Raw genomic sequence first — 24273 nt, forward strand, 5'->3', positions numbered from 1 at the left:
CATCTATAGACCTCAAAGCTTAGAACACATGCACAATATGGTCAAAATATATAAACAAATAATTATAAAACATGTAACCAACATAAATAAAAATTTTAACAAGAACAATCAGTTTTGCATTCTTTCCATTGAAAGAAAGTTACTCGTCTTTAATCTTCATACAATAAATGTGCATGTTAATGATACATGTAAAAATTATTTTTCATTCAATCTAATAAAAGATGGAAACAAAAATTAACATGAAAAATAAATTAAAAGTGAGCTGATAAGATGCTTCACCTATTTCAATGATTATCAACAAGTAAAAATTGAGGACTTTTTTTTTTTCCATATGATCAGTATCAGTCTTCTAATTTTCTGCACATTTTTTAATTGTAATAGAGAAATTGTCACTCCTTTATTTCAAAGGGGGTAGGCACGTTTTTCTTGAATGAGAGGAAAAAAGCAGTTCAAGAAAATGTTTGTGGTTCCTCTTCTACTTCCTAGATGACTGCTATGGGTTTAGATGATAGGTTTTACCTGATCAAATTAGAAAATGCACCAGTTCCCCACTCTCAAGACTGGTCATCTTGGAATCAGACTTTCAAAATAAAATCCGTTTGAGTTAAAAAAAAACTGCCCTAGTATGAATGATTTTATGATGCTTGTGAGATGCTTGTGGAATTCTTGTACAATTCTTATGAAATTTTTGATAAAGATTCCTTTGCTTGTACATCTTGTATATTGTAAGGACTTGTATGATTTCATTCACTGCAAGGACAAAACCTTTTGGCCAATGTTACAAAATTCATCTAAAACGGTTGTTCTATTTGTAAATGATAAGCCAGAAAAATTGCTCTCTATGTCATAGGGTTTCTTCGTATAGGATTTGTCACTATCCTAACTCCTTTACAATCACAAGAAACTTATGTTTTACCACTAGAGAAATTTTGACTTGTGCAACTTTGATTTTTAGGCTGACATTTTTTCTTGTTTTCCTTTTTACTTTATTGCATACAACCATTTTTTGCTCTTGTCATTCTTGTTCTTGCTTTCTTGATTTTTCAAGCCGACCTTCAGTTGTAGGAGAAATACATCATTACCCCATAGGATACTACAATGCTTCATTGCTTTGATGGTCATGTAGCCTTGTCATGTGCACTGTTATGTCTATTAGGTTTTTTACTAAACCCTTGTAAGGAGTTTTGGGTTGATAGCTCCCAAACCAATTGGTTTTTGGGTACCAAGTGTAAAACACCCTTGGACTTACTTGAACTCAAAAGACTTTAGAAGACATAACTAGACAAATGTTCATAGATCAAATAACTTTGCAGAATAGACATAAATTGAGGTTTATGACTACTTGGTATTCTCGAGTACTGATCTAATGGAACAACGACATTTTCCCTGAGCCCATCACTCAATGCTCATTTTATCATATCATGCTTGTTTTTTGTGGACCAACTCAGTCTTTTGCTCTCTCATTAATTTGGGTAGGTTCTTGTTTTACTGGAGGGCCAAGGTTAGTGACATCTCCTAAACATTGATTCTCTCTTTTCATTGACTTATAACATGATCTTGTCAAAACCTTCATTTTTCGATAATCATCAAATCATTGGCTGAAATTTTCTTTTCCTTTTAGAAAAATTGAAATAACTTTGGTACTTTCAAGATATAATATGATAGCTTGTCAGTAACGTTTATCAAACGTGAATTGCTTGTATGCACCGAAGCATGAAAATGTGCACCAAAGTTCAAGTGTTGAAGTGCCTGTACTTGTATGCGTAGAAGCAGAAAATCTTATGCAACAGTACGTTCACTTTGGTGCACCAAAGCATGAAATCTTATATAGAGACATGTTTACTTGTGTGCACCAAAGCACAAAATCTTATATCAAAATAAAAGAAGTTTGGAAACTTATGTAAACTAGTATATTAACTTATGTGCATGAAAGTGTGAAATCTTATGTCAAGGCATGTTTACTTGAGTTATCTGAAGCATGAAATCACATACTGAAGTGCATTTGTTTGTGTGCACCAAAGCACTAAATCAAACACCAAAACATAGGGACTTGTGTGTGTTGAAGTGTGAAATCTTATGCACTGGTACATTTACTTGTGTGCATCAAACCATGAAATTTTATGCCAAGACATGTTTACTTGTGTGCATCCAAGCATGAAATCTTACACCAAAACATAAGAGTTTCAGAAATGATTTGTTTTCTTGTGTGTGCCAAACATAAATTCTCATGCCATGGCATGTTTACTTAGATGTGCTGAAGCACAAGATTTTTTGGCAGTACATGTTCTTGTAAAACTTGTGTGCACCAAAACATGAAAATGGTGTGTCAAAGAATGAAAGCATGTGTCATGAAAAGTATATTGACACAACAAAATTACGTGCCAAGGCATGAAAAATTGTGTTGAAGCACAAAATCATGAAACTTGGAAATTGGTATGCAACATAGCACAAAAACTTGTGTGCACTGATGTGCATAATTGGAAAACTTGTGACCATTGAAATGAGAAATTGGAAAGCCTGTATGCATAGAAGTACAAAATTTAAAACTTGTGTGCACCGTGGTGTGAAATTTGAAAACCTGTGTGCATCGAAGTGCAAAATTGAAGAACTTGTGAACATGTAAAATTAGAAAGCTTGTTTGCATTGATGTGTGAAATTAGAAACTCGTGAATATTGCAATGTGAAATTGAAAAACCTATGTGCACCAAAGTGTAAAATTTAAACACAATGTGTGCACCGTAGTGTGTGAAAAACCTCTGTGCACTGAAATTGAAAAACCTATGTGCACCATAGGGCAAAACTGGAAAACTTGTATTACATGCTTGAAAACTTAAGGCTTTTGGCTCACAACTTGGTAAGTTAGTATGCATTTGGATGTGAAGACTTGTGAATTGACTTCTCTCAAATTTTGAAGGCTTCAAAAGTTTTGTTTTTGAAAAACCTTTTGTGGCTCTTTCCCTATATTGGAGTACAACTTGTAGAGTTCCTCTTATAAAAAATATGCCCCAATATGAAGGGCAGTGAAAAGAATGCATGAATTGCAATACAAATTAGTCTGGCCATCAAAGAAATAAAGATTTTTGGACATGAGAGAAGAAAAATTGGCTTTTATTGATAAAAAAGAACTTGATGAGGGGACCTCCACTATTCTTACATTTCATGGGAAAGAAGAAAAAATAAAATAATAAGATTGATTTGAAATTCTGACATTCTGGCCATGATTAGGGAATAGTTTTTTTAAGACTTTAGGGATATCACCTTCCACTAATATTTCCTTGTCAATGCAGTCCTAGATGATATGCTTGAGTGGAATACAATCCAATGCCTGATGAAACTTGTAGAACTGATCTCTTCCTTTCCCCTTCATCTCTAAGGGATATGACACATGAGGCAGCTTGTAGAGGACTTCTGGTAGGAGATATTCTAAAATTAATTCTCTCTTATGCTCTTACGGAGTGAACTTCCTATCTTATGTCCAACCTAGATTGGTGTCATTCCTTGCTTTATGATGGTGCTTTATCCTTCTTTTTTCAATCCATATTCTTGTAGCTCTGCTGCTAGATAAATTGACTAGGTTGTGTATTGGATGCAGAGTTCTTTGTCACGAAGAGGACATGAACTTGTGTTTTTCCTAGGTTCATGTAGTCCTCTTTCTTGCTGTTATTGCTGCTCTGACCCACATCTGACCAAAGATAGTCATTTTTTATAGTTATTTCAATGCACTCAGCCTTCTTGTTCAGATCATAGAAATTATCATACTCGTGTTGTTCTCGTAACCATCCAAGGTTCATAATAAGTGTGTTTGCACCCCGCCCTGTCCATCCTTGGGGCCATCAATGTGAATCAACAAGAATTTCAAATTGGGTTTTTGAGGAAAACTTTCAAGAGAAAGGGATCTATCCATTGGTAAGGTCCAACCATTCCTGCCACCTTTAACAAGGGTAATCAAGTCAAGGACTAAACATTTCTTGGACCATATTCAAGTCATTTGATGCAATCTTACATGCTTGTGCATAGAGTGCTGAAATTGAAATTGGAAATTCATTTTGAATTTGGTTTTCAAGAATTTCTATGGTTGTTTTAGGCAAATTGGAATGGAATTTTGCACAAGTTGTTCAGAAAATTAGCTTATTTTGACAAGTTATTTGAAAATTCAATTTGCCTTTAGGAATTTGGGCAAAATTAGAAAATCTCTGAAATTGAAGACTATTATTTTGGTAAAAAATATGTCATTTGAAATTGATTTCAAAATTTGGAAAGAATATTGAAAATTGATTTGGGTCATGGTTTTGACCCAAGATATTTAGAAATTTGCTTCATAATTTGAAAATTTGGATTGGAAAATTTAATAGATAATTTGGAATTTGGCTTGGAAAATTGAAGATTTTGGAGATTGAGATCTACTTTCTTGTCGTGAACTCAAGATCATCTCATGGTTTGGATCGAAATTGAGATCAACTTGTAATTAATTTTTTAGGAAAAATGGCTAAGTTGTCATAGCAAATGGACCAATTTTGGACAAAGTGGCCAAACTTTCTTAGCAAATAATTGATTTTGGGCTTTCTTTTTGCCATAAAATGTAATTTGGTTTAAGAGATATGAACTTGATTTCAAAGGACATCTCTTTTTAGAGAAGAGTTGGAAGCAAGTAAAACTCACTCTTTTGTTGAAGATTCCAAAATGATAGAAAACATGTTGTTTTCAAATGTATTTTAGCAAAATTAAGATGCTATTTGTATTTTCTTTTGAAACTAAGTGAGATTTCTAAGTTCTTGTTATAATATGACTTGGTCACTTTTTTGCAACTTGACATAGGATCACTTAATCTCTAGAGAAGGTGTATGTGGTGCAATTGACTGTGGTGAACATGAACACATGAAAGAAGAAGAGAAACTATATGAGACATCCATTCTTCTTTCTCTCATAAACTCTCAACATTCATTCAATATAAACGTGCATTATGTAATCTACAAACACAAAGATTGTTTTTTAATCGGAATGTAGGACTTTCTCTACACATGCTTAACAAATTATTAAGCATAAGAGTTAGAGATGTAGTCCACAAGCTTGAGACTTGAATTAAAATTTTAAAATAATAGAAAATCATGTAAATGAAGTTAAAATCAATCTTTAAAATATATAAGAGACATGAATAACCACCACTTTTGTCTCAAAATAGCCGTAAAATCAGATGTTGTACTAATTTAAATGGCTGAAAATCAGAAATGTTGATTCTAAGAAAGTTTGATTCTTAGAAAAGGATAAATTATTAGAAATTTGTTTAGCTTTTCCATAAGATAAGCATCTAAATCAACAAGAGGAATGTTTCTCTTGAGAGCATGTTCCCATTAGTGTTGGATATACACGTTGGGTGATGGCATGAAGTTTTAGAAAACTTTCTTTTCTAAAATTAAATTGGATTTCAGATTTTATGCCAAAAGATTCATCCATTCCTTGGATGATTTCAGCATATTTGATCTTCTCTTTTGGACGAAATGAAAGTTGGATTCTTAATATGATTTTGCAACATTTGTGGATAATGATTAATCCTATGCAAATCTGAAAATTTGTGAATGAAAACAACAACTCCTAAAAGTGTATTCTAGGATACCGGTTTGAATGAGGTTAGAACTTTTCCTAGTTCTATGGAAAATAGCCACTTTGTGGCTGGAAATTAACATTTTGAGAGCTAACTTTAGATTTTTAAACTAAATTTTGTGAAAACATGGTTTGATCTCAGTAATATAAATGCATTTCATGCATGTATTGCTGGAATTGATCAGGTTTTAAGATGAAATATAGAGTGATCTTGTAGTTTTGAACTACGAACATCAAAATGAAGTTCTCTTTCTTTAAAATATGTCTGGAAAAGTGTTCCAACCTAACTTTAAAAGAGACAAATGATTTTGAATAAGAGGTTACACTGCATATATATAATAATGCATATATATACTATCTTAGCTCTCAAAATGAGGTATTTGACAAGGGACCACTTAGCTTATAAATCATGATGATTCGTAGCTGGGTTCTTTTATGTAGAAAGATTGAAAACTAGTTTATATTCTTCTTTACCACCCCTAATCAACCAAATCAAGAATGCATGAAATCAAGATGACTTAAAATGGAAGAAAATAAGAGAATACTCAAGCTTATTTGTCTATGATTTTACCATGCAAGGGTGGATCACATTCATAAGAATGTATCCGTCCCTAATAGACATTTAAGTTACATGTATTACAACAAATATAAATCACTCTCTTCTCATGGGATTCACACATGGTGGGGAGTTAAAAATGGTTTAGGCTAGCTATTTTGAAAGGGACACGGCCTTGGGGCCCTTTTCAAAACTTGATCAATGGGTTCTCTTTTTAGAAAAACCGAGTTATGTACGCATCGTGCATTAAAATGTACATTGACCGTAGCTCTATCTAGCAGGACTTCAAAAACCGAGTTATGTACGCATCGTGCATTAAAATGTACATTGACCGTAGCTCTATCTATCAGGACTTCATTCCTAGCTATAAATGAGAACGAAAATGAAACCTTCCCATGGATATGGAACTTGAAATAAAATAGCGAGAAACAAAAATAGACGAAGAACAAGTTAGAATCACCTACCCTGTGGTCAGCCTTGGTGCTTGAGGCTTTTCCTTGCTTGTTCTCTAGATCAAGCAATCCTAAGCAAGAATCCAAGCTTGGATTGGAGCTTAGCAAAGCTAGAAGAAGAAAGTCACCTTGCTGAAAATTGCTGAAACAAAGATAGTTTTCCTTGTACTAGAAATTCTAAGCATGAGTCCAATGAAGTACCCTACCTTAGCAAATCTAGAAGCAAGGAATGGGGGGAGAGAGAGGGAGCTTAGACGATGGCTGCTCCTCCTCTTCTTGGCTTCTTCTTCTTCTTCTTCTTCCTCTTGGCTGCAACTAGAAAGAAAAGAGAGACAAGATATTTGAAAAAATTGTCTCGCCACCTTGGCTCCCAAAGTAGGTTTGAATGAGGAGGCGGCTGCACCCACCTTAACTCCCCCGTGAAACAGGTCCAAGGCTTGGGAAATTTGCCCCTTTTTGTGCCGGTAGAATAGGATAGGTCCAGCTTGGTGCCAAGCTGGATTTGAAATTGATTTAAATTTTAGAAAAAGGGGTGAGGTGGCTGCCACCTCAACCAGCCTCTAATATTGGCTGGGAGAAACTTGATTTTTCATTGGTCTAACCGATAACACATGGAATGGTGATTTGCCAAAAGGGATTAAATAAGCTTTTAATTCTCTTTAAATGATCCCAATCAAGCACACCTAGCCCACACGCATGAGTTGGGTGTGTGCTTGGCTAGTTCTAGTCAATCGTGGTCTAGAATTAGCCAAGTCTAACTTGGGTCCTTGTTTGACAAAAATGTTGACCAAAATACCATTGATTCTGGTTTTATTTTTGGAACCGAGCTTGTTAGTTCAGACCTAGTGACTAAGCTCTAAATGTTATTGAATTGTGAATTCATTTTTGACAATTCAATTAAATTTGAAAATACTTTGAAAAACTTATCAATTTTGATTTAAAGGGATATCTTTGTCCACAAATCAATTGAAAACATATTTAATTGAATCAAATTTTGATTTGAAATTTTTATTTTTAATTTGGTATTTAATTTGTGCATTTGACGAATTCAAATGTGTATGTGATTTTTTATAAAATCCTAATTTGGGGTCTATGAATTCACTTTGATCATGGAAGGAGAAAGTTGTTTGAATTTGGTTAAATTTGTCCAATTAACCAAATTCAAAGCTCATTTTGTGAGCTGATGTTGACGTGCTTGAGAAAATTTGATGAATTTGAGCTAAGGAAACACTTAATTCTATTTCAATTGCGGTCAATTTTAAATTGTACTTCAACTAGGTTTTGTCAAAATAGATTTGATCCAGTCAAGGTCTATCTCTATCTAGCAACTGGATCATGGGATAGACCTAGGCCTTTGACTGGGTTAAGCTCATGCTCATTGAGCTTAGTTGAAGTTGATGCCACATTTGGGTGTACCAATGTCAACCTACTTGGATTAAGTAGGTTAGGTGAGTTTACTTACCATTAATAGGTTGGTTAGAAGAACTTATTGCTTCTTTGGAATTTGACTCCTCTTTAAATTAGAGGACCTTTCCAACTAATAGAAAGAGAAAGAGAGGCATAAATTTCTCTCTTTCCCATGGCATTCAATTATGATGTTATCTTGCTTCATTAAAAATTTGATAATTTTAAAAACGAGAAAGGGGGTATGGCCTCTTGGGTGGGCCTTTGCCCATGCAAGCAAAGTGGAGCCCACATGTGGGTCCCACACAACATTTTGGGTCTTGAATTGGATCCATTTTTTGAATTTGAATGTAGCTAATTTGGATCTAGTTTTGAGTATTGGAATAGGATTTGGACTTGTAATCCTACCTTGGATTTTGTGCTACGAGTTAAATTCATGACTTGAACAAAAATTGTGTTTAAATTCAAAATTGGATATGAAATTGAAGTTTTTCATGATTGTTTTGGAAATTTGTTCGTAAGATTTCAAAATTGCATCCATCAACTGAGATAGAAAAAATTAGGGTGTTAACAAATGCCCCTCTTTGTTGTTAAGCAAGTTGAAGACTATTTAGTTATTTTTTGCCATTTTGATTTTTGCTTTTGGAATTTTTGATTTTCTTTTGAGCCATGCTTCACTCTTGGAGGAAATTCCTCACCACCCCAGGAGCTACTACAGAGTTCGTCTAATCCTTTCTCGTTTTGAGAGAAATTTTTGAACAATAGATGACTTTTGTAATGTGTTGTAGATAGGTATGGTTTGGTATCTTTTACTACCCACATTTGCTTCTTTGACTTCCAGATAGCCACTTTGCTAAGATTCTAAGACAATTCTTCTTCTTTTCAGACTCAGATACTTGGTACCTCCATTGTATAGGTTGGTACTAGAATCATTGGATGCGTAAGGCGATTTTGCCTATCTTTCGCATAAATTGTGACATTATTCATATTGTGAGCCCATTTGACACACTACTGTAGTGTGGAATGAACTGCATTTGTAGCATGGATCCATGGTCTATCAGGGCAGAAAGTTGAATGAGGGCTCTAGATCCACCACATAAAATAATACTCGATGATGTGTCACAGAGATATCTAGGTCGAGACATACACAAGCTATGCAGGGCTGTCCAAATCTGTCGTACCCATGAATGAAAATTGATGATGGGGTGCAGCGAGCTTGCCTTATACCTAATGTGTGAGTTGTCTACCATAAACAAATGTTTAGGCTGGCTCCTCCATCGACCAAAACATGAGAAACTCTTACACCCATTGTCTCAACCACTATGTGTAAGGCATCATTGTGTAATGTGCCTCCATTTGGTAGATCTTCATCACTAAACATGATCAAACTATTGTTGTACAATCCAAAATCCCATTCATTTCCTCAATTTGGACTAAATTTCTTCATTTTGATTTGAGGTGTAGAATTTAATTCCACAAAGATAAATTCTAAAGGTTCAAGATCTCAAATCTATGACCCTTGATTAACCTCTATTTGACTATTATGTTTGCTTGATCTGACCTGTTTAGTGGCGGATCCTTTGTCATGTTTGGAAAGCAACCCAAAGAAATCCAATGATGCTTTTCCTTTCTATCTGCCATCATGATTTGATGACCTTTTGAAAATGTAACCATAGCAGTGTTCCTTTCCCATGCTTAAGAAAAGGGTTTCTGAGAATATCTAGTTGTTCACTGATTGTCTTGACTATTTCTTTGTCAGCTGCATCTAGCACAATGTTTTTGAGCACAAGGCAATCTTATGTATTGTGTACTTGGATATGATAAAATTTACAAAATTGTTCTTTTTTTTTTTTTTATCATTGATGGAGGATTGGAAACTTTAGGAAGAAACGAAGTACCTTTACCAACCAGCTCGTGCATGATTTCTTCATAACTTTGCTCTAATGGGGGTAAACTTTCTCTCATATCCCCATCCAGGATGTTTGTTCGTGATCCCACTACTGCTACTAGCTTTATTTGCTACTCCCTTATTCTTGGAGTAGTATGCTTTTTCCTTTTTGAAAGTAGTGGCATTGGCCATGATATTGGTTGGAGCATTTTGACTTTTGCTGCTTTTCTTGACATCTTCATTGAATTTTACCAGTATGACAACATCAAAAGCTCCATCTTAAATCCCCACCTTGGTGCATTCATCTCTCTCAATGAGATCAATGAAAGATTTATTTGGAGCATTAAAAATGAGTCTCCTTAATGACTATGTCAATTTTTTGGTGATCATTCCCAATGCATGGGACTCAAAGATTGAGTCCCTCATCTTATTACAAAAGGACTTGATTTTTGAATAAAATCTTTAACTTTTTTACTTGGTCTCTGCTTCAGATAGCATAAGGTGGTGATTATTGGTGTAGCTTCAACATTCTTAATAAAATCTTTCAATGAAAAGGTCGATCAGTCTATCAAAAATTTTTAACTCCATAGGGTCAATGTGCTCTCTGTACCATTGTGTTTCAATTTCTTGTAAGCTTCTAGGGAAGCATCAAAAGAGAGCTCTATGATTGTTACAAAACTTATAGCATTCCGTAAAAGACATGGCCAAGTGTGCATTCGGGTCTCCATGACCATCAAATTTGATGAATTTCGTAGGCAAGTTCTTGATATGCTTGTCATTTTCAAAGTGTTCATAAAAATCTTCCCACATAAAATTTCTTTTGTTCTTGCCTTCAAGTTGAATTGCATTCAACTTCTTTTCAACTTCCTAGTTCTTTGCCTTCTAGGATTCTCCATTCCTCTTTTTCTTGGGAGTCTTTTGTTCCTCTTCACTACTTGATTCTGTAGTAGTGTCTTTGAAAGAATTATAACTGCTTGAGGAAGATTTTTTTGTCTTCTTCCCTTTCTTTTTGGCTTTTTCTGCCTGAGTTTGCTGTTCATTGAACATGATCATGCATTTCTAAAATGTCCTATATTCTTTATACTCTGGATCACTTGATTCCATCTCGGGAGTTGTACTTGGGGAGGACTTTTCTCTTGTGATTAGTTGCTCTTATTCCATCTTAATCTTCTTTCTTTGTTGGCCTCTTTGATTCGATGAGAGAAAATTTGCATAGATGACAAATTGAAGAAAATGATAAAATTTTGATTGCATAATGAAAGAAAAATGAGGTTGACAAGGCTTGAAAAAATTTGATATAACTTGACAAAATTTGACTTGCTTGACTACATTATTTGAACTAGATATGATGATCTAGGACAGAAGGATGGATGGACAGACTTCATTCCACTATTTTACATATTCAAGACCCATGCCTGGACTAAGGATAAGGTACAAGTGAGAAATTGATTCCCAATGTTATTAGGCATGGTGTATATTTTAGACCACTCTTCGGTATCTAGTTCACACTCCACGATGGCTCCCTCTGATTTAATTGGATATGTTTTCCTTTGATGCTACAAGAATTGTCTGATGCAATGCACTGGATGGTAATCAACTATGAGAGAAGGTCCCAACAAAAGGCTTCCTCTAACTAGATTGTAGGTGTATCTTTGCATTGTGGTGCTTCATGATAACCAAACATCAGTGTTTTGAAAGTGACATGATTCTAAGGCAGAGATATATCCTTCTATTGAGTTTGCAATTTCAATTGAAAATTTGGTCAATCCATGGTAAATGAATGCCAATGCCATCACCGCTATGGATATGTGACAGGCTTTGACGTGCCCCCATTTTTTGAACAGGCAAGCTATGCAAAAATCCATTATGCATTCTTCATTGTTGAAGAATATGAGACCTATGGTACAAGTTACCATGAAATTATTGAATTTGTTTGCAGCACTTCTAGTGAGTGAAGTATGATTGACATATTGGGAATATGTTGCACCAAGTTGTTCTAATGGAATACATTGACATCCATCTTTTCCTAGAAACGGCCAACTTCATTTTTTCGTGAGTTTGTGAATCATTTCTAGAGTTTTGATTTGACTTTGATTGATAAGAAATTGGTCTTCAATTGGTTCTCTTGGGTCACTTTCTGGCTTGGGTAAACCCATGATGTTAGAAAATTCATCTAGGTTGATTGTCATTTCATTTCATGGGAACCAAAATGTGTTGGTCCTTGCGTTCCATCTTTTGGCGACTGCATGAATTAGACTACCCATGATGGGTTGCATTGCTAGATTGACTGCTTCTTCGAGACTACAATCTTTTAAGTGTTATCGAAACATACAACAAAAGGTTGGATACCATGAAAAGTACCACTGAGGTAAGTATACTCCACATGAAACGACACAAAGTCCAAATCGACCTTGACATGACCCGAATAAGATATGATCATATGAGAAAATGCTTTCTCAGTCCATCTAGAAAAGAGAAAGTATTAGATATTGTTTGCATTCCCAAAAATTTGTTTTGGTCATTGGAGTGCTTCAGAAATTTTTATTTTTAAAATGAGTGAAAAAGGCACTCACCCATCGGTACGAGGATTGACCATTCCCGATGCATTTATTAGGGATAACCAATCCAAGGGCTATGCTTATTCTTGATGCATTTCGCTTTTTCTTGAACATCTTTTTATTCTAAATGTGGTGTGGTGTTTGAAAAAATATTGAAGAATTGATTTTTCAAATTTTTGATAAAGTTTTGAAGAGTCATTTGAGAGTATAAAACACTTTGATTTGGAAAATTTTGAATTGTAAAATCTCTATAAATATCATTTGAAAACATTTAAAGATCACTTTTTGAAGTCAATTTAGTGTTCTCTTAAGAATTTAAGTAGGTTTCAGACTTTGCTCTAACTCGGTTGTTACCTAGCTAAAGCTTCATCTAATCTTGCTTAAGTTCTTTTAAAAAGGTGCTTGTGATCATTCATGATTTCACAAGTGAATGTGAATGTATGAATGCATTAATCCTATATGATTACAATTAAATCACTCATTCCTACAATGACATTCATGTAAAAGCATTCCTACAATGACATTCATGTAAAAGCATTCCTACGATCTCATACATCTAAGTTTCCCATTTTTATTTATATAATTGTCATAAATATTTTTATGAAACGAGAAAAACTTTTAAAAATGGTTGTAGACCATCAAACATGATTCTAATATGGGGTCATTACTTGAGTTTTGGTCTTGGTGAAGTCGACAAATGAAAAATTAAAACCTTAGATCTTGAAAGAAAAATATTCGAAAGAATGGAAAAGATGAAAGATTTTAATCCAAGATGAAAAATCACGCGATTGCGTGATTGTGCACATGAATGAGCACATGAATGCAATTGTGGGATGCGTGATTGTGCTCTCCAATGAGCAGGAGCAGCCCTACCGCACTAGGTTCAAATGAGGAGGGTGAAATGCCCCCCCTTATTGTCTCGTTTGGATCAATAAGGGGCGGATTTCGCTTCCCTAGCCTCCAAGGAATCATGTTTTTTAAATGTGCATTTAAAATGGGTAAAAATGGTTTTTGTTACAAATGGGGTCGACTTTATCCTGAGTTATTTTGCACTCGCTTTAGATGCGGATTGGGTTTGATTAGTCAATGACGCATTCTATGAGTGGTTTAAGTTCAAAAAAACATCTTGGTGTGAGAATGAAACATAAAATAAAGGGAAGGTTTGTGCATGTGTGTGGCGCTTGATAGCATCAAACTTTTTTGTGTTGATCTTAGCTTTCAGTTTCGAGTTTGAAATTCTTGATTTGGATCTAGATTTGGGTTTTGGATCTAATTTGGAGTTGAGAGTTGGATTTTGGATCTGAATCTCACGTCTAAAGTTGGGTTTTGAATTTGAATCTTGCGTTTGAACTCGAACATGGGGCTAGAGATTCATTTTGGATCAAATAATCGTGAATTTGTTTTGGGTCTAGGGTTGGGCTTAAATTCAAATGAAATAACTGAGAATTTCGTTTGAGTAAAAATGGAATACAATCCTTTTGGAAAAATTTAGGGTGATAACAAATATTGACATAAATTGACCAAATAGAAACTCAAGAAGAGTTTGACATTGGGTTTGGACATGAACTTAGAGACAAGTTAGGTTATTCCATCTCATATATCCAAGCAAGCAATTGAAGTAAAACCAAACAATTAATTGTGAATTTCCTAAGACTCATGCTTATATGCATCTTTTTGAAAATTAGTCTTGTTACTTATAAGGAATAAATGGGTTGATTGATCCCGATTTATCCAAAATTTGAAGTATGCCTATCAATATACTAAAACTATTGTTCGTTTCGGTACTAATGGGAGGACTTCTCAATCCAATTGGATGGTCTAGTTGTAAGGGTATATCTTGGAGTAATGCCCTAGAAATAGCTTGACAACATACTAATTGAGACATGATATAGGTGGAGATTGTTTTTCAAAGTTCATAAGGAGATGTGAAATAGGTGGCTCTAATACATACATTCGTGAGAGATAGATTTGAAAATTTGAGAGCATACATGGGCTCTATACAACTTCTAAATTGAGGAGCGGTAGGATAATTTACAAAACTAAAGAGAACATGAAATGTCCGCAATTAGTCGTATATGCATAAAAAATATGAATGATGACATTGTGATAATGACCTTATATGATCTAAGAAATCCTTAGATGAATGATGACAAGTCCCACCATTGTCGCTATCTGTTTGCACCCCTCCCCTCCTCAGAGGCATCGTTGCGAATGAACAAGAATTTCAAATTGGGTTTTAGAGGAAAAATTTCAAAGGAAATCAAAACGAGGTCCAACCATTCCTACCACCTTTAACAGGAGTAATCGGATCAAGGACTAAACATTTTTCAGATCATGAAAAAGTTATTTGATGCAATTCTATATGCTTGTGCATAAAGGGATGAAACTGAAATTAGAAACTCATTTTGAATTTGGTTTTGAACAAACAAATTTTGAAAAAAGTGGCTAAACTTTCCTGGCAAATGATTGATTTTGGAATCTCTTTTTGCCAAATCATGTAATTAGGTTTAAGAAATGTGATCATGATTTCAGATGAGTTCTCTTTTTAGAGAAGAGTTGGAAGCAAGTCAAACTCACTCTTTTGTTGAAGAGTTCAAAATGCTAGAAAACATGTTTTTAAATGTATTTTAGCCAAATTAGGATATGATGCGATTTGTATTTTCTTTTGAAACTAAGTGAGATTTCTAAGTTCTTGTTATAATATGACTTGGTCGCTTTTTTGCAACTTGAAATAGGATCACTTAATTTCTAGAGGTGTATGTAGTGCAATTGATTTTTGTGAAGTGAATACATGAAAGAAGAAGAGAAACTATATAAGACATACATTCTTCTTCCTCTCATAATCTCTCAACATTCATTCAATATAAACGTGCATTATGTAATCTACAAATCACAAGGATTGTTTTTTAATTGGAATGTAGGACTTTATCTACACATGCTTAACAAATTATTAAGCATAAGAGTTACAGATGTAGTCCACAAGCTTTAGACTTGAATTAAACTTTTAAAATAATAGAAAATCATGTGTATGACCTTAAAATCAATCAACAAAATATATAGGAGACACAAATAACCACCACTTTTGTCTCAAAATAGTTGTAAAATCAGATTTAAATGGCTGAAAATCAGAAATGTTGATTCTAAGAAAGTTTGATTCTTAGACAAGGATAAATTATTAGAAATTTGCTTAGCTTTTCCATAAGCATCTAAATCAACAAGAGGAATGTTTCTCTTGAGAGCATGTTCCCATTAGTGTTGGATATACACGTTGGGTGACAACATGAAGTTCTAGAAAACTTTCTTTTCTAAAACTAAATTGGATTTCAGATTTTATGCCAAAAGATTCATCCATTCCTTGGATGATTTCAACAAATTTGATCTTATCTTTTGGGAGAAATGAAATTTGGATTCTTACTATGATTTTGCAACATTTTTGGACATGGATTAATCCCATGCAAATAAAAAAATTTGTGAATGAAAACAGCAACTCCTAAAAGTGTATCCTAGGATGATGATTTGAATGAGGTTAGGACTTTTTATAGTTCTATGAAAAATAGCCACTTTGTGGCTGGAAATTAACATTTTGGGGGCTTAAACTTTACAGTTTTAAACTAAAGTTTATGAAAACATGGTTTGATCTTCGCAATATACATGCATTTTCACCCACGTATTGCTGGAATTGATAAAGTTTTAAAATGTATTATTGAGTGATTTTATAGTTTTGAACTACGAAGATCAAAATGATGTTCTCTTTCTTTAAAATTAATTTAGAAACGTGTTTCAACCTAACTTTAAAAGAAATAAATGATTTTGAACCAGAGGTTTACATGCATATATATATAATAATGTATATATATACATATCTTGGCTCTCTAAATGAGATATTTGACAAGGGACCAATTAACATATGAACCATGATGCTTCATAGCTTGGTTCCTTTACATAGAAAAATTGAATACTAGTTTCTAATCTTCTCTACCACTCTTAATCAACTAAATCAAGAATGCATGAAATCAAAATGGCTCAAAATGGAAGAAAATGAGAGAATACTCAAACTTATTTCTCTATAATTTCACCATGCAAGGGTGGATCACATTCATAATAATCTATCAGTCCTTAGTAGGCATTAAGTTACATTGTTGCAGCACAAATAAATCACTCTCTCACCAGATTCACTCATGGGTGTTAAAAATGGTTTAGGATAGCTATTTTGAAAGGGATGTGGCCTTGGGGCCCTTTTCAAAACTTGATCAATGGGTTCTCTTTTTAGAAAAGCCGATTTATGCATGCATCATGCATTAAAATGTCTATTGATCATAGCTCTCATTAGCTGGACATAATTCCCAGCTATAAATAAGAATGAAAATGAAACCCTCCCATGGATATTGAACTTGAAAATAAAATAGCGAGAAGCAAAAATAGATGGAGAATAAGTTAGAATCACCTACCTTGTGGTCAGCCTTGGTACTTGAGGCTTCTCCTTGCTCGTTCTGATCAGGCAATCCTAAGCAAAAATCGAAGCTTGGATTCCAGCTTAGCAAAGATAGAAGAAGAGACTCTTCTTGCTGGAAATTACTAGAATAAAGACGGTTTTCCTTCTACTAGAAATCCTAAGCAAGAGTCGAATGAAATACCCTAGCTTAGCAAATCTAGAAGCAAGAAATGGAAGAGAGAGAGAGGGAGATTGGATGATGGCTGCTCCTCCTCTTCTTGGTTTTTTCTTCTTCCTCCTCCTCTTGGCTGCAACTAGGGAGAAAAGAGAGACAAGATATGAGAAAAAATCGGCCCCCACCTTGGATCCCAATGTGGATTCATATAGAGATGAAATTGAATGAGGAGATGGGTGCACCTACCTCCTTAACTCCCCCTTGGAACACACCTAAAGCTTGGGAAATCTGCACTTTTTGGGCTGGTAGGAAAGGATAGATTCAGCTAGGTTCCAAGCTGAAATTAAAATTGATTTAAAATTTAAAAAAGGGCTCAGGTGGCTACCACCTCAACTAGCCTCTAATTTAGCCAATGACCAAGAGAAACTTGATTTCTCATTGGTCTAATCCATGACACATGGATTGGTGACTTGGTAAAAGAGATTAAATAAGCTTTTAATACTCTTTAAATGACCCCAACCAAGCACACCTAGCCCATGCACATGAGCTAGGTGTGCTTGTTTATGTCTGGTCAAATGTGGTCCAGACCTAGCCAAGTCTAACTTGGGTCCTAGTTTGACCAAAAATGTTGAAAGAAATACCGCTGACCCTGGTTTTATTTTTAGAATCAAGCTTGTTAGGTTCAAATCTAGTGACTAATCTCTAAATATTATTGAATTGTGAATTCATTTTGACAATTCAATTAAATTTGAAAAGTGTTTGAAAATCCTATCAAATTTGATTTAAAAGGACATTTTTGTCCACAATTCAATTGAAAAAGTATTTAATTGAATCAAATTTTAATTTGAAATATTGATTTTCAATTTGGTATTTGATTTGTGCATTTGACAAATTCAAATGTGTATTTGATTTTCCTAAAATCCTAATTTGGGTTCTACACATTCAATTTGATCATGAAAGGACAAAGTTGTTCGAATTTGGTCAAAATTTGATCAATTGACCAAAGTGAAAGCTCATTTTGTGAGCCGATGTTGACGTGCTTGAGATAATTTGATGAGTTTGAGCTAAGGAAACACTTAATCATGTTTTAATTGCATTCAATTTCAAATTGTACTTCGACTAGGTTTAGTCAAAGTAGATTTGATCTAGTCAAGGTTTATCTCCATTCAATAGCTGGATTGTGGGATAGACTTAGCCCTTTGATTGGGTTAAGCTCATGTTGGATGAGTTCAGTTGAAGTTGATGCCACATTTGGTTAGACCAAGGTCAAACCTACATGGATTAAGTAGGTTAGGTGAGTCTACTTGCCATTAATAGGTTGGTGAGAAGCACTTATTACTTCTTTAGAAGTTAACTCCTCTTTTAATTAGAGGACCTTTCCTACTAATGAAGAGAGAGAGAGAGGTATATGAGATATCTAGTTTAGAGAGGTACTATGGACTTTACTAGTTAACTCCATGGAATTCAATTATGATGTTATCTAGTTTCATTAAAAATGAGATATTTTTTAAAAACCGAAGGGGGCATGGCCTCTTAGGTGGGCCTTTGCCCATGGAGGCAAAGTGGATCCCACATGCGGTTCCCGCACAACATTTTGGATCTTAAATTGGATCCAATTTTTGAATTTCAATCTATAATTGAATTTCGAATTCATATCTAGATTTCAAGTTGGACATGGATCCCAAATGACAATTGCAATTGGATTTGAAATTTAAAAACCTAATTTAGATTAATTTTTTTAGTACTAGATTAGGTTTTCGACTCGTAATCCTACATTGGTATTTTGTGCTATGAGTTAAATTCATGACTTGAACCTAAATTGCATTTAGATTCAAACTTGACTTTGAAATTGAAGTTTTTCCAATTATTTTGTGAAATTTGTTTGTAAGATTTTGAAATTGCATTCATCAATTGAGATGGAAAAATTTGGGGTGTTAACAAAGTGTTACTTCTGGAATTGGAGTTTGACGTTGTAAGCTGGACGTTCGCCAGCTCTAGATATATTCTCTTGTTGACTCTTCAGCTTTTGATAGAGATTGATGAGGGTGTCAATGGGTGGCACCACAGAAAGATTATGCTCATTTTTTTTACGAAAGCATTGACCACTTTATTGAAATCCCTCATTTGTGCGGGGTCAATGGTCTCAAGGACTATTGAGCATCATCTCCTTCTAGACTCTAAGGGGTTCTCAGATCAACAGATGTGTGTGGGGATTCTCAGTGCCCTTAAACATGCTGAATTTACGTGAAAGTCTGACCTAGAATATGTTTTCTTGCCTCTGCTCTATATACACTAGACGGTTTCATCCATCTCTTCTATCCAGGAATAGATAAGGTCAAGAACATGATCATCTTCTAAATTTCCAGCTTCAAAGTGAGATCAACTTGGTGGTTATCCATTTCTTCTTGGATTTGTGCTTCTCTCTCCTCTTCGCCTTGTGATCTTGTATGTAAGGCCATGATGAGTGCTTGTGAAACATAATATTTTTGAATGATAAGTGAGTAAAAAAGAAAGGTTATGATGAAGGGCAAAACATGGACAGAAAATGATGGCATAATTGGATGAAATGTGTAAGGACAAACAAACATACAAAAAATAAGAGATGAAATAGAAAGATGGCCAAACTTGATGAAGAGACTTTGCATGTCAAGGTAGCCCCAATAGGAGGTTTAGACATTATAATGATAGTTTTGAATTTGGTAGGCTGAAGAGAAGCCAAGGGGTGACACAAAAACTCTTGGAAAGTTTTGGCAACTTTAATAGAGGAAAAATGAAGGGTTTTTTTTAATTCACACCTAGTTTGATTAAAATATAGTGCATGAGGTTAATGAAATGTGATGCACTTAAAAGAAACAAACATATAGAGAATGCTCAAACAACAGTCCCAAATGATACAACTCTATCATGCAAATATTTGAAAATGGCTATTTGGGATTTGAGATCCTTAGTTGTTCCATATGTGAGATATGCCTATAAACTTGGAAATCTATACTGTTGCCTAGACTCCTCAAACTATATACTAAGGGTTAATGGTCTTTGTTCTCCTTGATCACTCACCAATATACCATGCTAATGCCTTAGTAGAGGAGAGGTGAGGGCCAATACCCACCTCCAGATAGGTAGAGGAAAATTTTATGACGTGGAGTATCCTATGACGTGATACATGGAGTATTCTATGACGTGATAATTAGTACAGATAGGTAGAGGATAATTTTAAAATATGCAAGCATATGCACAATCAATTGGCTCTAGTGCAATGGGCCTAAGATGGAGGTTAAAATCATATAGAGAAGCAAACATTGTTTTCAAACAACTGCTAAATTGATAGAGGTAGTATGTAATCCTATATCTATGTGAGCATGAAAATTATCTCTCAATTCTAAGTCATAATGCACATTAGAAGTATACAAGCATCAAACATCAGGACACCTAAGTAGCTTTAGAGGTAGGAACAACATTTAAAACATAGAAAATTAAAACATTTTTGTCTAGTTAGACAGTGATAGGTCCCATCATGGTCGCCATTTTTGTTCATATGTAAAATTCTCATCTTACATGCACATTGTATAAATGGGATATAATTACCTATACTCACCTCCATTTCAATATGTGAGATTCCAAGAGATGGGACTTGACCTGTCAGTGCGAGGTCTGACTATTCCTAGCTTCCTTACTAGGGGTAATTAGACCACAGAGTAGACCAAAATGTTCTAATTTCCAAGTCTAAATGCTGTTTGAAACCTAAGGAATCAAATGTAACCTAATTTTAAAATGTTTTGGAATCTAAGTAAATCACAAAAGTAGACTGATGAACAAGGAGAACTTAAGATATGGTATATGTTCATGTCTGGATAATCACAAATCCATGCAAATTGATATATTAGTTCTAATATAATGAATGCAACAACTAGATCATGTAGACTTGGAGTCCAGCCTCTAATGGGGTGTTAGATGTAGGTCATGGACCTATCACAAGGAAATTGGATCCAAATCTAGGAACGTACAATTAGGATTCGAGAAATCCTAACGAAATTCTTGTTTTAACTTGATTAAAGGGTTCCAAAATACTATGATATGATCTTAATTTCAAGACTTGAAATCCAATAAAATTTCATTGTGATATGAAACCTTTGATTCTTATAGGGTATTGGTCTAATGTTAAATGTCCAAAATCCCTAATTCAATTATCACGATCCAAAATATGAGATTCAAAATCCGAGATCTAAAGTCCAAGATATGATATCCAAGATTCAAAATAAAAATTTATGATAAAAATCCAAGATATAATATCTAAGATCCAAAATCCAATTCTTTAGATCTAAATCCAATTGATTTAGATTAAGGCTCACTAAGACCTTTCTTGGGTTTATGATTGAGACCAGTGAAATCTTATCCCTCTCTCAATCCAAAACCAGGTTTTAGATAGCTAAGGATAGGCCTCGTCGAAGGGATTAGATCTGACTTTTGATTGAGCTAAAACCACTTCCAACAAGATTAGTTGGGGTTACTTGGGTTGATCCTAACTAATGGGCTTGAGAGAATATACCCAGACAATGGCACTAGGTTTATCATGAGACTAGATAGGTCGCAACTCTAGGATTCAAGTAGTGGGCTTAAAGATAGGTCATGGGCTAGGTTCATACTAGGTTTGGACTTCACGCCTATATGACATGGGGTTTTTGAAATAATTTGAAAAAAGTTGGTTTTGAAAACATTTTGAGGAAAACTACAATTTTGAAAGTGGTCTTGTACGAAGATTAGACTGAGTCCAAGTATTCACATGCTAGGCTAATGCCATAGTGCATGCTATTAAGCTGATCTAGTCTAGTTTCAAACTAGGGGGTGCACATGGGTGCAGGGTCACCTAGGTGCATATTAAGGAAATTGTGCAATGAATGATATTTAATTGAAGCATGAACATACAATCTATATGCATGGATTAAGAGAACCAACTTAACAAAAGCATTGAATTAAGGGAAGAAAAATGAGAGAGACATACCTGAGTTGTGTGCCGAACCTAAAAACATAAATTGAAATCTAACCTAGGAAATAAATAAGCAAAACTACAGCATTACTAAAGCAAATAAAAAAACTTAGGAACTAAACAAGAAATAAACTAAAGTAAGCATGCTAAAAAGAAAAAGAAAAACTAAATTATGCCTAAAAATTAAAAGAAAGAAAAAAGAACTAAATTGCAAATAAGAAAAAGAAAGATGAAGGAAAAAGAAATTGTAAGATTTTGAGATATAAAGCCAAACCACTGTATGGAAGCTTTTGTAGATGCAAGAGGAGGAGGTGACTGCACGTGCAATAGAGAGAGAGAAAAGAAAAGAGGGCAGCAACCGTGGCCTTCCTCCTTGTCATTAATATAGCCTAATTTACGTTACAAGTAAATACAGAAAATAACAAGTATTTACAAGTATGCCACCACCTTGGGTGTGTGGGGAGCAAGATTCGTAAGGCCTTCACTCCCTCTCAAGATGGATCGGGTCTAGGCAGACCTGATCCAATTCGTACAATCTTAACAGCCCCTTTCAAATTGTACATGAGGTTTGATCATGCACAACTTGTTCTTCAATTCCCAGAAATAGTGTCGTGTGAGCCCCTTGGTAAAAAGATCAACTACTTGTTGAGACGTAGCTATATAAGTAGGAACAATCTTGGCTTCCTCGACCTTTTGACGAATGAAGTGTTGATCAATCTCTATATGCTTAATGCGATTATGTAAAATAGGATTGAAAGCAATCTTGATCGCATTTTGGTTGTCAAAGAATAAAAATGACTGAGCAATGGGAAGGGAGAGTTCCCCATGCAAATGACATAACCATGAGGCTTCAGCTGTGTCTGCAACCATTGCCCTATATTCTGCCTCAGTGCTAGATCTGGCAACTGCATGTTGTTTCCTACTACTCCAACAAATAAGATTGGAATCAAGGAAGAGACAATAACCTGAAACTGATCGTCTATCGTCTGAATTAACTGCCCAATCTGCATCAGTGTAGGTGGAAATGTTATATCCATTCAAAATAGTTGACTGTCTCACGTAAACGAGTCATCCCCAAGAGTAGCCTTAAGGTAACGCAAAATGCATTTGGTAGCATCCATATGCTATTCTGTGGGTACATGCATAAACTGAGATACTTGATTCTCTGCATACACAATGTCTGGACGTGTAAAGGTGAGATAATGCAGCATGCCAACTATACTCCGATAGAAACTAGGATTTGAGTATGCATGACTCCCATAAGACGCATTCAGTTTTGTGTTGAAAAAACTAGGAGTATTTATGGGCTTGCAATTTGCCATACTTTCTCTATCCAAAATATCAAGAGTATATTTATGCTGCGTAAGAGTTAATGTGCCACATTTTTTGACAAGCTCAACACCCAAGAAATATCGTAGCTTGTTGAGATCCTTCATTTTGAATTCTTGTTTCAATACCTCCTTAACATGAGATAGATGACATGAAGAATTTCTAGTAAGAACTATGTCATCTACATATATGAGTAGCCAAGTGGTAACTTCACCCATATGATATATGAATAAGGAATGATCAAGTGAACTTTGGAAAAAACCAACTTGTTGTATATGGAGAGAAAATCTATGGAACCATGAATGAGATGCTTGCTTAAGCCCATACAACGATTTTTTTAATTTGCACACCCATTGAGTTGGATCATTGGTAGCATAACCTGGGGGTTGTTCCATGTATACCTCTTCCTTTAGAAAGCCATGAAGGAAAGCGTTTTTAACATCCAACTAATATAAAGTCCATCCATGTGAGACTGCAAGAGAGATGATAACACAGATCGTTCCCATCTTGATGACTGAACTGAAAGTCTCATCATAATCTTCCCCATACTATTGAGTGAAGCCTCTAGCCACAAGATGAGCTTTATATCTATCAATGCTGCCATCGGGTTTGTACTTGAATTTGCAAACCCATTTTGAGCCCACTACATTCTTACCATCTGGATGAGGAACAATCTCCCAAATTTGACATTCATTCAAGGCAGCCATTTCTTCGTTCATGGCCTCGACCCAATATTTGTTTTTGCATGCATGCTCATAGCATTTTGGCTTCACCTTTTTGCTCAATTCTGTCATAAAAAACTGAAAATCCAAAGATAAATTATCATAACTTACCCATCTATCAATACGGTGCCGCACACGTTCTGATCTACGTGGACAAGTAGTGACAACTTCTGGA

General features: G+C 34.8%; 1 protein-coding gene across 1 annotated transcript in view; it reads right to left on the reverse strand.

Annotated features, from left to right (window-relative positions):
* Positions 1-12494, reverse strand: part of LOC116252622 (uncharacterized) — a 31671-nt gene extending 19177 nt beyond the window's left edge. Inside the window, exons 1-4 of the mRNA XM_031627006.1 lie at positions 12472-12494; positions 12260-12363; positions 6813-7147; positions 6619-6738 (exon numbers count right to left, since the gene is read on the reverse strand). Of these exons, the coding sequence (XP_031482866.1) occupies positions 6619-6738; positions 6813-7147; positions 12260-12363; positions 12472-12494 (582 nt within the window). The remainder of the gene's footprint in view (positions 1-6618; positions 6739-6812; positions 7148-12259; positions 12364-12471) is intronic.
* Between the last annotated feature and the right edge of the window lie 11779 nt (positions 12495-24273).

The sequence above is a fragment of the Nymphaea colorata genome, chromosome 4, assembly GCF_008831285.2.
Source record: "Nymphaea colorata isolate Beijing-Zhang1983 chromosome 4, ASM883128v2, whole genome shotgun sequence".
Classification (NCBI taxonomy): domain Eukaryota; kingdom Viridiplantae; phylum Streptophyta; class Magnoliopsida; order Nymphaeales; family Nymphaeaceae; genus Nymphaea; species Nymphaea colorata.